The following is a 17132-nucleotide window of genomic DNA, read 5'->3' on the forward strand; positions in this document are numbered from 1 at the left end:
AATGCCATCCCCGGAGGAGATCCTGACACTGCTGTGTGCGGCCGGCCTCTACGACCTGGCCATCTCGCTCATCCACGCCTTCTCGCTGTCCCCCGAGCCGCTACTGTCCAGCCTGGCGCTACGCTGCGTCACCTTCTCCCTGTCCTCCAGTGTCTACAGCAAACTGACAGGTCGGTCGCTGGGTCTATTTCACCGCGTACACAGGTGGTGGCGGTTTCATGGATATGATGATGATGTTTGTGTGTGTATGTGTGTGTGCCTGCAAGTGTGTGTGTGTGTGTGTGCATGCAAGTATGTGTGTATGTATGTGCAATGGACATGCAAGTGTGTGTGTATGTATGTGCAATGGGCATGCAAGTGTGTGTGTGTGTGTATGTGCAATGGGCATGCAAGTGTGTGTGTGTGTATGTATGTGCAATGGGCATGCAAGTGTGTGTGTGTGTGTGTGTGTGTGTGTGCAATGGGCATGCAAGTGTGTGTGTGTGTGTATGTGCAATGGGCATGCAAGTGTGTGTGTGTGTATGTATGTGCAATGGGCATGCAAGTGTGTGTTATGTTCTACATATACACCTGTCAGGTGATTTTAAAATGTGATATATGTTTTTGAATGTAATGCACACTGAGCTTTTTTTTTTTTTAATTTTATTTTAATTAATATTAGTTTTTTTTATTATTGTTATTATTATTATAATTAATATTAGTTTTTTTTATTATTATTATTATTATTATTAGTCACAATTCTACCCCCACGAAGTGCTACAGCTTTTTTATTCCCCCCGGACAGTGAAAGACCCTGACCCCAGTATGGGCTCCTGGCGCTGGCTCCACGAGAACGTGATTCCTCCGTGCGGTGCCAGCGAGAGCAGTCCGCCCGACCAGGCCTGGAGACTGCTGCATCGCTACCTGCAGGTGAATGTCGTGTTGCTTGCTTGCTCGCTCGCTCACTCACTCACTCACTCAATCACTCAATCACTCACTCACTCGCTCGCTCTCTCACTCTTTCACTCACTCGCTCAATCGCTAGCTCACTCACTCACTCACTCACTCACTCACTCTATCACTCACTTACTTATGGCCCGGTTACACGTAACGATAAATTGTACAAAAACTGGATGTTCTAGAGATCAGGTGTAACCACAAAATTGTACAAACTTTGGACAATGATTTGAAGACTCGGTCGAGAAATCAAGCGCTGTTTGATATTTTTCGTGCGATCACGTTCAGATTTGGGGGAGATGCGCTGTGACGCAAAATCACTTTGAAATTTGCTGCCGCGCAGGATTAAACTTAGGGCACAAAATTTTTTAAATAATCCTATGAGTGCCGCAGATGTAGGTGTGCTACAAGAGAGGAGAGTAACGTGCAGTGAAAAGGAGGAGGAGAGATTAGGACGATAGATGTTTGATAGGACAGAAGGAGCAAACCACACCAGGGCACCTGCCAAGCTCCCACTCACTCACTTTCTGCGTGCACCTTTAAGTTTTTTGCCTCATTCCTCTCTCATTCTCTCCGTATACATTCAGGTTTTGCAGCAAAATTCGTAAAGAATTGTGGTTTTTAAAAAAAAGATTTTAATTTCTATTCAAGATAGATGTGTATTGATTTCGCTAATTGCAAGGCAAATGAATAAGCTTTGAGGTAATTGGAACATCTCGATATGCCCAAAACTTGACGAATGCCCGATTCCACCGCATTACGACACGCATATTTTATCTTATCTCATCTTATATTATCTCAATTAATCTCGTCCTAACTTATATCTCTTCTTATTTTATCTCAGTTTACCTTATCTCATGTCTTATATCATCTTTGTATTTCCTATTTTATCTCATCTTATCGTACTTATCTTTTTTCCTTTTATTTCACCTTCCCCCCCGTCTCACCTCATCTCACCCCCAGCTCCTGGAAGACGGTAGCAGCAGCTGTCACAAGTGTGTGGCCCACACCTTGCTGTCACAGAGCTTCCACCTGCCCACTTGGCTGGTGCACTCCTTTAAGGTAGGTCCTGTCTAGTGTACATGTACTGTTGTTGTACACTCTTTTGAGGTAGGTCCACAGTGCTGGTCTGGTCCAGTCAACATGTACTGTTGATGTGCACTCCCTAGTCTAGTCTACGTGTACTTTTGACATCTGTCGTCCTTATCTCCCCTTCTTCTTTTTTATGTTTGTTACTCTCCTACAACACCTCTAATCTTCTGGCGCTCATATGACCTTATGCTGTTGCGAGCGCCGTAAAATCTCTACTAAAACCCCCAAAAAATAACGATTGGTCCACCAGTGCTGGTATACTCTAAGGTATCCAATAGGCGTCCTTACACACACACACACACACACACTCACACCCCCCCCCCCCCCCACCCCCAGCCAATTAATTTTCAGGTTTTTTTGCGCACACCCCCAACCCGCTCCTTATTCCATACACACACACACACACACACACACACACACACACCCCCGTTTATTATTTTCCAGCTTGCCACGACCGACGATCATGTGAAACATTATATCTAGAATCGAGATATCTGATGAAACTTCTTTTTTTTTCTTTTTTTTCTTTTTTTTGGGGGGGTAAATGGCAAATTACCCTAGGTATCAGTGCCAGATCTGGGTTGGCTACCTTAATTTTCTGTGCATTTTAAAAACTTTTGTACATTGGTTTATATTTCTTTATGAAACTGGTTTGTTCGTAATTGGGAAAAGTTGTCACAGTAACTTGCTAAAAGCTCTAAAATGTCATGATCTCTTGTTCTTTTATTCACTGAAGGAGAAATAAAACAGATTTGTTGCTACTAGTACAGAGGTATGAAGGCCGGATGAACGGGTGATGTGTCCATACCATTGCTGTTTGTCAGATAGAACTTTGCTCCTTCTTTCCTTTCAAACATGTATCGTCCTTATCTCCCCTCCTTCTTTTTTGTGTTTGTTCCTCGCTTGTAACACCTCTAATCTTCGGCACCTCTATGACCTTATTGTGTTACAAGTGCCGTTAAACACTTACTAAAACTAAAAGCTTTTTTTTAATGCAGTTCTTTGAATGTCTTGATAACAATGACGAATTAATCTTTCGATTTTCAAAGAGGAACTGGTTTCTGACCTCATGGTTTTAGTAACTCAAAACTGGAAAAAATGTCAGATAGAACTTTGTAATTCTTACAGTGCTTCCGTACATCCATAATTTTTACAGAAATCCGTACTTTCTGCCAGTTCCGTACTTGTTCCTCCGTCATGATCAACTCCCTCCGTTAAAAACTGCAACAGCGCAGGATTGCCGAAATTCTGTAGTAATGGATCTGAACTTGCTTTCGTATCGTCTTGTATAAGATGGATGTATAGATAGTTTGTTGGATAGATAGATGGATGGATGGATGTATTGATGGATAGATAGATGTATGGATGGATGGATTGATGGATAGATAGATAGATAGGTATTGCGACAATACGTACAATACTTAATCAGTCAATTTTACCTCATAGGTCTAGATCATATGCCTATATAATAATACATGGCACATCGAATGTCTTGTACTTTAAGTTATGTTATTAAAGATTTAGTGACATCTGGCCACTAACAAGCTAGTTACGGATATTTACAGCAATTCTCAAGGCAATAAGTTAATGTTATAGAAACCTGCCAGATTGCGCATTTCCTGCAGTCGGCCATTCATTATTCCGTTATGTCACGTGCATTCATTGTGGGTTGCTCGGCAGACTCCCGGCAGAAATTTCCTTACTTTTCAGCTTCAGCTGTTGGAAGCACTGTTCTTAGGTCGTGACTCGTGTGCTCTATCTCCACAGACTCTGGATGTGGCCTCTCTCCTGCGAGTGTACCTGGCCTTTGACCTCATCTCACAGGCCGTCTCCCTGGTCGTGGAGTATCTGGAGGCCGTCACCGACTCTCTCGTGGGCATCGACGTACCCGCCTTTGCCTTGAAGGTTCGCAACATAGCTGGGGGGGGTTTTGTGGTTTATTTTACGAAAGATGTCTTACGACGTACAAAATGAGTTTTACTTAAGTAATTGTGACTCGAAGGTTTGCAAGATAGCTTGTTTTGTACTCTTTAGGATTTGTTTTGCTGGGTTAAAAAAATATTTTTTTGAAATTTGTCTTATGATATACAAAATGAGTCTACTTAGTTAATAATAATTGTGACTCGAAAGATCACAAGATAGCTTGTTTTGTTTGGAGTTGGTTTTTTTTCGAAAGATGCCTTAGTGGGTGGTTGGCGGGTGCAGTGGTGTGGTTTGCTCTTTCTTTCCTATGAAAAATCTGTCGTCTCTATCTCCCCTCCTTTTTTGTGTTTGTTGTTACTCTCTTGTAACACCTCTAATCTTTGGCACTTAATACTTATATGACCTTATTGTATTGCAAGTGCCGTAAAACTCCTACTAAAACTAAAAGATGTCTTACGGTGTACAAAGGAAGTTTTACTTAATTAATTGTGACTCGATGGTTTGCAATATAGCTTGTTTTCTTTTTGATTTTTGATTTTTTTTTTCGAAAGATGTTTCTTATGCAGTAGCGAGCGCCATAAAACCTCTACTAAAACAAAAAGATGTCTTACGACTTACAAAATGAGTTATATTTAATTAATTTTGACTTGAAAGTTTGTAATATGGCTTGTTTTGTTGGGTTTGTTTTTTTAAAGATGTCTTGCGACGTAAAAAATGAGTTTTGCGGAAATTATTGTGACTCGAAGGTTTGCAATATCACTTGTTTTGTTTTGTTGGGTTTTTTCTAAAGATGTCTCGTATGCCGTTGCAAGCGCTGTAAAACCTCTACTAAAGCAAAAAGATGTCTTACGACATACAAAAGGAGTTTTAATTGAGTAATTGTCATTTGAAAGTTTGCAATATCTTGTTATGTTTTTTGGGGGGGTTTTTTGAAGATGTCTTATGACATACAAAGTGAGTTTTACAAAATAATTGTGACTTGAAGGTTCGCAAAATTGCTTTTTTTGTTTTTCTTTGTTTTTAATGTTTTGGGTTTCCTAAACTTATTTGCAAACATATACCTGTGCGTAAAATGATACTTTTTGGGTCTGTTTTAGTTTTTAAATTTTTATCTTACATCATTTTATGTGAGGGCGATTGGTGGGTGCTCCGGTGTAGTTTGCTCCTTCTTTCCTATCAAATATCTATTGTCCTGATCTCTCCTCATTCTTTTTTGTGTTTGTTACTCTCTTGTAAGACCTCTAATCTTCGGCACTTATATGACCTTATTTTGTTGCAAGTGCCATAAAACTCTTACTAAAACTAAAAACTCTGTGTGTCTTGCTTCTTCCATGCACTATATGACCGTTGTGTGTTGATGTGATTCTCTTTACGCAAAAAAACAAAAAAAACATGTATTATGATGTTTGATACAAGTTTCTAGCTTTCGTGGGATGTGTTATATATTTTATGACTGTATTTCTGACATTGCCTCGTGTCAGTTTAGCAAAGCAAAAGTAATAATTTGCCATCGAGCGACTATGGAGTTCAGAAATAATTCACCGCACAAAGAGTTTAAAACCACCGAAACTAACAACAAAAAACAACTCGTATTTTTTAAATTAAAACACAACTGAACTTTCCAGGGGTTGAGCTCTCCTGCGCCATTGAAAGTGTGGCTGCCGTACACGTGTATCGACCAACTGTTGGCTGTGCTGGGCGAGGAAGAGAACCCAACGTACAGTAAGGTGAGTGCTGGGGAAGGGAGGGGTGGAGGGGGGGTCAGGGGTCATCTTTACTACGTGAGCGGTTGGCGGGTGCTCTGGTTTGGTTTGCTCCTTCTTTCCTATCAAACATCTATCGTCCTTATCTCTCCTTCTTCTTTTTTATGTTTGTTGCTCTTGTAACACCTCTGATCTTCTGGCGCTCATATGACCTTATGCAGTTGCGAACGTGGTAAAACTTCTACTAAAATAAAGATTTACTACAGTAGAACATGACTATAGCAGCACCCGCTACAGCGGGTTGGCGAGTGCTCTGGTGTGGTTTGCTCCTTCTTTCCTATAAAAAATTTATTGTCTCTATCGCTCCTTCTTTTTTGTGTTTGTTACTCTTTTGTAACTCCTCTAATCTTCGGCACTTATATGACCTTATTGTGTTGCAAGTGCGGTAAAACTCTAACTAAAACTAAAAAACAGCGGGACCATCCCTACAGCGGGACCTTACCGGAATCCCCCCCTTTTTTTTTGGTCTATGTAAAGTCTATTACCTGTGCTCGGGTATAACGGGGCAAGGAAGGGCTTCAGCTTGGATACAGCGGGAGAGATCGAGCGAGCTTTAGCTGGGGGGGAAAAAAGGGGTTTGGGGGGGCTGTAGGCCTGTAGGGGGCTCTAAACAGGCAGTCTGCGGTTGCGGTGTTGTGATTGGCCAGTCCAGTGATGAGTGAGGTGGGGCAAGTGGCAGAGAGAGATGGTGCGGAGAAACGCGTTACATGGGCCACTCCGAAAGTGATGTGCCATAGCCTTAGGCCTAGGCTAGGCCAAAAAGACAGTAAAAGAAGAGGAGAGCGTGTAGTGTGTGATTTTTCAGTAATTCCCCTTTACATTCCTTTAGCAGAAACTTGCCTACAGCGGGGTTTTCCTTCTGGAACTAAAAGTCCCGCTATTGCCATGTTCTATTGTATAACGATAATGAATTTGAGGAACCTCCTTGAAAACTCCTTGAATTTCGCTGGATCGGACGTGAACAAAATTTTTGTCTGAAAATCGAAACTACGATTCCTTTCTGAAAAAGTGTAGGCCTGTCGGAAATAGGCTTTCGGCTAGAATTTCTTGACCAGTTCTCCTTGAATTTTAAAGATTTCTCCTTGAAATCTAGAATTTAAATGGAAGTTAATGGCAGGAACCCTGAAAGCAAAATGACAGAACATGACTAGAGATCATAGAAAGAGGTGAGAGGAGACGGTTTTATAGTAGAAAATTTGTCCGTCGTCAGGTTTGAAACCCAGGACCTAGTGAATGAGAGGCAAACCTCATAGGTATCTCTTTCTAAACCACGAGAGAGAGAGAGAGAGAGCAGGACTTCAAAATGTTTCATATGCGTGGCGATGGTTGCTCGCACTGTTTCGTTTGTGATGTGTTCCGTAATGGCAGAGATAAGAGGTGTTCGCCCCGGGGCGGTGCCACTGACTGAAGTGTCTTTAGGCCTTTCCCAAAAGGGGGGACATTTCTCGTTCAAGCACAGTAGAATTGTTAACGGGCTGATTCATGTCACGCTCATAACTGTGCCTGATCTACAACAGGGAAGTGCTGCTTTTTCTTTCCTAATCCTTACTATTGCCATTTTCTTTTACTTCTTTTGTATGTTTGTCACACTCTTGTGACCTGCTATTTCCGAGGTGCCTTGATAGTCGAAGCAGACTTTGTGCTGTTGAAGCTAGAGAGGTGAGCAGTCTCATTCCCTGTAAAGACTTCTCTGTTGACACCCACCCCTTGGCGCTCATATGACCTTATGCAGTTGCGAGTGCCGTAAAACCCTCTACTATAAAAAAAGATGTTAAAGTTAAAGTGGTTGTCAGTTAGAATAGCATTTGAATGATGGGATTAATGAATGCCTTTTTTTTTCTTTTGATCCCTCTTTTATTTCAGATGTATCAGACACTGAAACAAAAGTTGCAGACGTATCAAGAGAAGTCGTACGAAATGCACCAGGAATTGAGAGCAGCTGCGTACTGAGAAACGCCGAGATGAAATCTGAAAGAATGTTGGAATGTTGTTGGTTGGTTGTTTGTTTGTTTTCAGGTTCAACATTTTGGTTTCTCGCAGGCCTCTGTGGCTCTGAAGGGGTCAGATAGAACAAAGGATTTAAGTAAGTCTCCCCGGGGCTGTTCTGAGAAAAATGTTGAGAACAGTTTGGCTTAACCCTGTCACACAGAATTCCCAGGAATACTCCAAACTTCAACTCTGCGGGATTCCCGGTACAGCGGTAATTGGGAGGTCGTGTCATGTTTTTTAACTGTTTACCACGCGAGTAGTGCATGAAAACCTATCCCAGTATTGGCATTAGCTCAAAAGTAGGCCTCTTGTAGATATCTGTATTTCTACCAAGTTTCCTTTGTTTGATTCTCGTATTAACCACTTTCTGCACACTTTTGATCAGGAGGCCAGGTATTGAGGGAAGTTAGGTTCAGGGCGTAAGGTTTGACAGGGTTAAGCATGACATACTGTCATGATTGAGTAATTTGTAATTATGCCATAATAACTCTGATTAACTCTTTATCTCCGAAGGGGGTGAACCCACTACGCCGGGGCCATTTTTTGGTGCTATATCTAAAAATGACAAAAACTTCATTAAATGGGTCATAAAATCGAAACTAGCAAACATATTTTGATAGTTCTTCATCTTATGAATGAACTTCAGGTATAAGAGACCTGTTTTCGCAGTAAGTAATTTGATGTTGAAGTTGTCGTAAAGGAATGTGCCCGAGCCGCTGTCAGCGACTCACAGGCACAGTGGTTCCAACCGCGAGCCGCTGGGGGCAGCTTGCCGGAGATATAGAGTTAAACACCAGGTGAAGTTTTTACAGTTCATAAGTATGAAATAATAAAAGGCATGTTATACTTAAAGAATATGGCATCGATAAAAAAAAATCTACAAATTAGACCCTAGTGTTAATTTTTGGCAAATATCTCCATATTTTGTGGATTGCGAGAAGTAACTCATTTTGTCAGCATGCCGCACAAATGATGTTGTGGTTTCTGAGGGATTTGTGTCTGTCATTTACTCTTCTGTTGTTGCTGTCGCAGTGTACGCAGACGCTCCGTTAGCTCGGTTGGTATCGCGCTGGACTGTGGTGCGAGGATGGGTTCAAAATGTTGGATGTAGACCTATTGAGTAGAGATGTGTGGAAGACGGCCGTATGAATGGATCTACAGTTGTACGTTGTATATAATATATGAATACTGCCAGCCATACCTATGTTCACACAGATTTTGTTTTGTGTAGTTTTTGTTGTTGTTTTTTCTTTATCGTGGAATTTGTTTTGTTTTTTGTTTTGTTATGTTTGTTTGTTTTTTATGTGTTTTTTTCATCAAGTTCAAACTTCATCATAAAATTAATAAAAATGCAAAAGGAAAATGGAACGGGAAGGAAATGGGGAAGGGTGGGTGGGGAGTGATGGGTTAAAAGTTTTGGATGTAGCAAGTGGAAGATGGTCTGATGAATGGATATAGTGGTACGTTGTATATATATATGTATGTATGATACCAGCCGTATGTACGTATGTTCACACAGATTGTGTTTTGTGTTGGGGGGGGGGGGGGGGTGTTTTGGTCATTAAAATGGATATTTTGTATTTGTTCATCTTGCTTTGAGTTCGTTTTATTGTCTGTCAGAATGCGAGAGGATGTTCCCTGATTGTCTGTGATGGTGGTTGACGGGTGCTCTCGTGTGGTTTGCTTCTTCTTTCCTATCAAACGTCTATTGTCTTTATCTTCCCTCCTTTTTTTGTGTTTCTTACTCTCTTGTAACACCTCTAATCTTCTGGCGCTCATATGACCTTATGCAGTTGCAAGCGCCGTAAAACCTCTACTAAAACTAAATTTATTTTTTGCTTTATTAATCGTTGTTTTCGCGCCCTCATCAACACAATAGGTCTTGTAGGGGCAGAGCAGAGATGTACACTATAGGCACTATGGGTATAAAGGGAGATAACTCTATGGGGCAGAGTTCCACCCTGCCTGTGTTAAGGACAACCCAGGCTGTGGTAGAGAAGACTTCACCTCAGCAAAAAGACTGACAGTGAAAATAAAATAATAATAATGATAATAATTGCATTTATATGACGCATATCCATGTTCAAGAGCATGCTATATGCGCTTTACAACTATTATTACCCTGGCAGACCCTCTGAGAACATTCAGGAACATTCTCGGCTTCCGCGGAAGCATACAGTGCAAGCTGCAGATTTCACGCGCTCAAACTGACAAGATCGTTCACTGTCTATAGCCGGGTGCCCATTCCCACCTGGGTGAAGTGAGGAAAATTTGTGCAAAGTGCCTTTCCCAAGGACACAATGTCAGGTCCCTGACGGGATTTGAACCCACGACCTTACGGTTGCGAGTCCGAGAGCCTAACCACTAGGCCACCAATGCCACGAAATAGAAGCAACAGAAATGTGCTTTTTAAGGAGACGGCTGAGAATATTGTGGAAGGAAAAGAAATAAAATGAGGTGGTGCTTAATGAAGCCCACTGTTAAAAACAATCAGGAAACGACAAATGTAGTTTTGGGGACACCTGAATTGAATAGATACATGTATAGGGGTCATGAACATCTAGCTCTCACTGGCAAAATTGAGGGAAAGCGAGGCAGGGGCAGGCCCAGAGCAACCTACTTAGTGAAGAACCTATACAAATGGGTAACGGAGAAAGATCAGGGAAACGTAGCTTTTTTAAGAGCATCTGAGCAAAGGAATGAATGAAAGGAGAACCATGATCACCGATATCTGCCACAGATTCTCCTCACGGGAATGGAACTCGGGTCTTCTGTGTGTGACAGTGAGGTGCCTAACTGAACACCATACAGCTAAAAAGGTTTGCTCCGAGGAGTAGTCAGACGTGTCTCAAACCAGCTCCTCTGCTCCTCATGGAAACAATTAGCAGGAAGACCCTGGGGTGGACGCTGGAAAGGAGAGATGAGCAGCTATGGACATGTGCCGCCTGCTATAATTCTAGCTCTGGATCCAAATCCAAGTACAATGTAATACCATACAGCTATGTATAATGTAGATGGTTCTTAAGTTTTATCCTTTTTGTTTTGTTTTTGTGGTACATGTAAGTGTTTTACAGCGCTTGCAACTGCATAAGGTCATATGAGCGCACGATTGTATCTTTTGAGGGGGGTTGGAGATATGTTTATATAGAGGGAGAGGCAGGAAGAAAGGTGGAAAGAGGGAGACGGAGAGAGAGAGAAGAGTAGAGAGAGCTGTCCTCGTGGTTTTCTACACCCCGCATAATTTAGCAAAATTTGATCATTTTTTGCATAATTTCTGATTATTTTCCTTTATTATTCTTTGTAAAAATTAACAGAATCGCATAATTTCACATTTTTGGGCCCAGTTTGCATCCCGTGGGGATTTCTGCGACCTCGGGTGGTTAGTATTTAAAAATTCTGCCCACCCGGAGCGGGTCTCCTAGATCTAGTCTTAGTGTTATACATTTATACGGTGTGCTCACTACGGCTGGATCTTGCTTGTTTGCAGGTTCAGGCGATCGAGTCGGCCGATCCCATCCATAGTGGGCACCACATATTAGTCTGTCCCCGAAGAATTATGCAAATTTAGAAGGCCAAATTATGCCCCCAAAAAGCACAATTATGCAAGTTACCGTAAAACTAATACCATTCGCGACATGTTTTGCACTTTTTCAATAAGAATTTTTATGTTTTATGTACAGACAAATTGAAAACAGAACAAATCAGTATCAATAATTTGTTGTGTATTTGGAAAGAAAACAAAACACATCAGTCAGAAAAAAAAACAACAACCGAAAAATATAATCTCTGTCACTCTCAGCTGTAGATATAGAGATCTATGGAGGAAAGAAAAATGTTTTTAAAAAAGGACATATGTACCTCTGATGCTGGCACATCATTAAAACCAGAGACACCGACCTGTCAAACATGAAACATCAGCAAATTTGGATGGATTGAAAAACTGAACATGCTCAAGGAACAAAATCCCTAACCCAAAACCATTAACGATCTTCTAGGAAGGGAAATAACCAGCTTATCACTTAAATGAGACTTATTACATTGATTACTTCCCTTTAGTCACATGGCGAGGCGTTAAGTAATTATTTTGTGAAAAAAGGGGTAAAAAACGCGGGGAATAAAAAATTATGCAAATTTTACAGAATTATGCGAAAAAACACGGCTGCACAATCGCATAATCCGACGGGGGCAGATTAGTAGGTAGCGTAAACACGTCCTTGCAGCCTTCCGAGCGACATGAAGCTATTGAGAACAACTAGCACACCGCTGTGATTGGCCCAAAATAGATCATAGATTAGATGGCGTTTTCCCGCCATCTATTTTTGTCGTCTTCCCAGGTTTCCCTCGTGAGTTGACTAGATTGTTGTAGATCTCCTAGATCTGTCACCCTTTATTATTTAATTATCTTTCATCGGAATGTTGGTGACAAAGTTACTAACAATAGAAATGCAGCGTCGTGATGTTATTAAAGAAAAGGTCACATGTATGACATGGCCAGTAATATAATAGCTTAAATAACGCGAACCCCAACCAAACCTTATGTAGGCCAATCATAATAGCCAAAATAACCAAACTCTTGTAAAGCATGTAGAAATCTCCACGGGCCAGAACACGGAACATAATACACAGAAATCCCGCGGGCCAGAACACGGAACATAAAACACAGAAATCCCGCGGGCCAGAACACGGAACATAATACACAGAAATCCCGCGGGCCAGAACACGGAACATAAAACACAGAAATCCCCGCGGGCCAGAACACGGAACATAAAACACAGAAATCCCCGCGGGCCAGAACACGGAACATAATACACAGAAATCTCCACGGGCCAGAAGCCGCAGGCTAGGCGGGGGTAATCGACCGAATTCGTTCGCCCGGATCATGCGCAGAAATCCCCATGGGCCAGTAGCGTCAGGCTAGCCACCCGGGATCGGAGGACAAGCCACGGCCTAGAAAGAATCAGGGTCGTGAGAGGGAAGGATAGAGAGGTTGGGAGATAATGAGACATAGAGGTACAGGGAGAGGAAGACAGACAGATAGAGAGAGAGATACAGAGAGAGAGAGAGAGATATATATATACAGAGAGAGAGAGAGAGAGAGAGATACAGAGAGAGAGAGAGAGAGAGAGAGAGAGAGAGAGAGAGAGAGAGAACCGAGCAGTAAGGTATGGGTGTGTCATGAAGTACATAATAATCTGTCCCCGTAGGACTATGCGATTGTGCGGCCGCGTATGTTCGTGTAATTCTGCAACATTTGCATAATTTTGGATTCCCCGCATTTTTTCACTGTTTTTTCCTTTTTTATTCACTAAAACATTAATTAACGCCTCGCCATGTGACTGAAGGGAAATAATCACCGTAATAAGTGTCATTTAAGTGAAAGTTTGGTTATTTCCCTTGTTAGAAGATCTTGGTTGTGGGTTGGGATTTTGTTCCTTGAACATGTTCAATTTTTCAATCCATCAAAAGTTGTTGTTCTCATTTCTGCTGATGTTTCATGTTTGCCAGGAGTCCCTGGTTTTAGTAATGTGCCCGCATCAGAGGTCCAGATGTCCTTTTTTTTTTTTTTTACTTTTTTCTTTCCCCTATAGATCTAGATCTACAGCTGAAAATTACAGAGATTATATTATTTTTTAGTGTTTTTTTTTTGGGGGGGGGGGGGGGGGGAGGGTTACGGATCTGTATTGTTTTCTTTCCAAATACACAACATATTACTGAATCTGATAGGATTCTGTTTTAAATTTTTCTGCACATAAAACATGAAAATCATGAGAATTCGTGTTGAAAAAGTGCAAAACATGTCGTGAATGGTGTTACGGTAACTTGCGTAGTTTTTGCATAATTTGGCATTTTTTGTGTGCATAATTTGGCCATCTAAATTTGCATAATTCTACGGGGACAGGATAATTGGTCAAGGGGGCTATCCTGAAAAATGCTATTTTTTTTAGAAAATATAAGATAAAGTTTTTGCCCCTAAGACTAGGAGAGCTTTCCCTTACTATAACCGAACAAATATACACACCCATGAAACCAAACTTCCCCTATAGGTAGGGCCACGCCCACTTTTGGGGTAGGTCAAGATTTCTGGAAGGGTGACCTTATTTAGGCAACATTTAAAAATCACCCGCCAGGATAACCGGACAAAATGGGTAAAATCTTTCCTGGTTACGGTAGTATTTTAGACAAACCCTGCGTCATTCTCTTTGTTTTTCTTAACTGCTCATGATTATTAAAGAGTAAGCCAACTAGGAAGTAATTTCCTAATCTTATGGTCATTCTTAAAATTTTAAAACTTGTTGTTATTGCTCAACGTAAAACGGATTCAGTTTAAAAAAAACAAACACCCAATGACTATAAGGCAGCTCCTTATTCTTCTTTTTCAAAGTATTGCGCATACATTTGTGTGAAACTCTATTTTATGCCTTCAAGTACAAAATCAAGCAAAATGCTCTTCAGAGACATAGTAGTAGGCCCACTGGAACATTCAATAACCCGTGGAAAGATGACCAGAAAATAACAAAATCTTCCTATGATCTTCACTTGCACTTGCAATTTTTTGGCACAAATTATAGTCTACCTCATTATCTTATTTTTTCACACATTTTTCTTCACTATTCATGATAAATGTTGCTTTCAGTTACTATCAATTAGCTATTTTCATTGAATAGCACAATTTAAAAAAAAATTGAGTCAGACTCGCTGTCTTAAAAGTCCACTGCTAATGCTATTCTTATCAAAGAAAATGACACAATTTGATAATGTAAAAATATTCAGAAAATAATAACATAAAATTAATTTGTAGGCCTACTGAAAGACTGAGAAGATGCTCATAACCTCTGTTCTCTATTAGAATCTAGTAAGTTTGCGCAGAACAGATTTTAGGGGGGAAAAGTTGTATCTGATAAAAGTAAAAGTGATTGTTATGGTGAGATTTTTTATTATTTACTTGGATTTACTTGGATCCAGAGCTAGAATCATAGCAGGCGGCACATGTCCATAGCTGCTCATCTCTCCTTTCCAGCGTCCACATCAGGGTCTTCCCGCTAATTGTCTCCATGAGGAGCTGGTTTGAGACACGCCTGACCACTCCTCGGAGCAAACTTTTTTTCGCTGTGCCCCGCACACACTTTCCTTTTATTGTGTTGAGTGTGTGGGAGTCTGACTCCTCTTGGTTGTGAAGGCTCTCCTTGCATCTGGCGATCACCATTGATGGGTCGAGCATGATTCGGCCATTGGGTGCTGCTTTGCCAGCAAGTTCATCAGCACGTTCATTTCCGTGCACCCCTGCGTGACCAGGGCAGAACACCCATGTAATCCTTACGAGGTGGCTATTTGCAATGGAAGCTCTCCAGTTATTATTAACTCTGGAAAACATAGTTAGATGCTGAATCTAAAATTAACTAGAATTGTGCAATTCGTTTTATTTCAATTCCAAAGCACAAAGCAAAGAGGTTATGCATGTACAGACACAGCAATACGATAGATCTAGCAGATGTAGGCTCTCTGGCTGCTTCTAGCCTACTACTACTACTACTACAGATTCTAGACAGGGAATCTAGATTTAGCTATCACCTGCACTATTCAAAAGTCAAATGTATGGTAAAGTAAAAACAGAACTGAATTGTTTCGTCAGTTGTTGTTTTTTTCTTTGCCATAATTGCTGGGGAGCCTGTGGATTTTCTTCCCACCCAGGTCTTTGGTCTACCAGCAGTCCGGTGCATCTGGCATTGAGATTTCTGAGCTACAAGTTTCGTCCTTCACATAAGTGGGGCAACGCGCTGAACAGAGACTGACTTCCATTTTACATGTGGTCAAGGCATGATCCACTGGGGTCCATTCCGCGCCACCTGTCTCCTGGCGGACTGTGGGGTGGGGGTCAACTTAATGTGGTCTGACCCTGGCAGCGTTGTTGAGCCAAAATCACACAGACGAGCGGCTTGTCACGTCCTGGATCCTTTGTGTCGCTCCGCAGACGTCCATGTTTGGGCATGCCATGTCCCCGAGACCTATCCCACCCTGTGGTCTCTTCATCATTGCAGGGATCAGGAGGATCCATTATGTTTTGTCAGTGAGTACATCACAAACGCCATTACAGTATGTATTAATAGTTGAATAATACGATGCCAAAGCAACATGTTATCACAGTGTGCAGGGGAGAGCGGGGTGCACAGGTTGTTGACTGACCGGTCGATTCGGTGGTTCGGCTTTTGTTGATCTAGGCTTTTTTACGGAAAGCCATATTATTTCCAGTTCTACGGAATCGATTTTCACGCGAAGACCACCATTTTGATGATCTTTCTTTTCCTTTTAAAAAGATGTAGGCCTGTCAGATGTGGCAGTGCGATTAACAAAACTGAGTTGTTTAGACCCATCAAAACACGAGGCTTTATGGTCGATCACAAAAGTCTACGCGGTGTATCAAGGCCGATTCGCCCTGCCGCGTGCATGTTCACTAAAGCGCCTACTACTACTAAGGATTCTCTACGCAATCTTTGCTACTACTTAACTATTGTACTAAAATTACGAGACAGTACGAGAGAGTGCCACTCAGGCAAAGATATTGTAACTTTGACTCAGGTGTACAATCTTTTTATACACCAAATTTGACCCGGAAGTCCATTCGGAGGATTTGACCTTTTCACTTGACCAAAGTGTGCCAAATTTGTAGCCTGGCTTTTGCCCCTCCTTGAAGGAAAAATCTGGCCCTCATTCAAATCATTGGGATTGAGCTAAATTTTTCGTATTGTGCTTTGTTCTTCCAATTGTCATTATATTATGATTATGATTTATAAGTTGTACACTGAGACAAAACTGTACTAAATGAGAAAGGTGCACCATTATGAAAGTGGAAAGAACTCAGTTTCGTGAAAAGGGTGGTTTGAGCATATATGCAGCCTAAATAATGTTCTGGGGAGAACCTTATTTAGGCCACAGGTAGCCTAGATAATGTTAGGTGAGGGGATTGACTTTATTCAAGCCATGTGTGGCCTAAATAAGCACTCCCTTTCTGGGTATCCCCGAAATCTGGGTTAGCCCGCTTGTCCGTAAAAGCTACTAATTTTTTAAAAAATAACTAGATCTATGTTGCTTACGCACAAGGACTAGATGACCCCGGATACATGTCACCAACCCCAAACAAGCGTTTCCAGGCGAAGGAGGAAATTACTGTGACTAATTAGCAACCAGGTTCAGTTGACAAGATTGACATTTCAGTAGTCGGTAAACAACAACGACCGGTGTCAATTATTGTTCAGCACCTACTTCCGTCGTCTGCTTGAACAGTAGAGCCTACAATATATTATAGGTTACGAAACTTGAACTGTAGGGTCCATAGATTTGCATAATGAAATCCTAGACTAGATCTTCACTTTTGACGGATTTCCGGTTCATATGAAGCTCGCCATTTGAGCAAAAAGAAAAAGGGAGGGAGGG

At 41.4% G+C, this 17132-nt stretch overlaps 1 protein-coding gene across 1 annotated transcript; it reads left to right on the forward strand.

Moving 5' to 3' along the window:
• Position 1: 1 nt before the first annotated feature.
• On the forward strand, positions 2-8579 carry LOC118479183 (nuclear pore complex protein Nup160-like). Its single transcript, XM_035973850.1, has 6 exons — positions 2-170; positions 785-909; positions 1900-1998; positions 3796-3933; positions 5577-5678; positions 7578-8579. Exons 1-6 carry the CDS (start codon positions 2-4, stop codon positions 7662-7664), a joined length of 720 nt encoding a protein of 239 aa, XP_035829743.1. The 3' UTR covers positions 7665-8579.
• The last annotated feature ends 8553 nt before the right edge of the window (positions 8580-17132 follow it).

Source organism: Aplysia californica, unplaced genomic scaffold, assembly GCF_000002075.1.
Source record: "Aplysia californica isolate F4 #8 unplaced genomic scaffold, AplCal3.0 scaffold00034, whole genome shotgun sequence".
NCBI classification, from domain to species: domain Eukaryota; kingdom Metazoa; phylum Mollusca; class Gastropoda; order Aplysiida; family Aplysiidae; genus Aplysia; species Aplysia californica.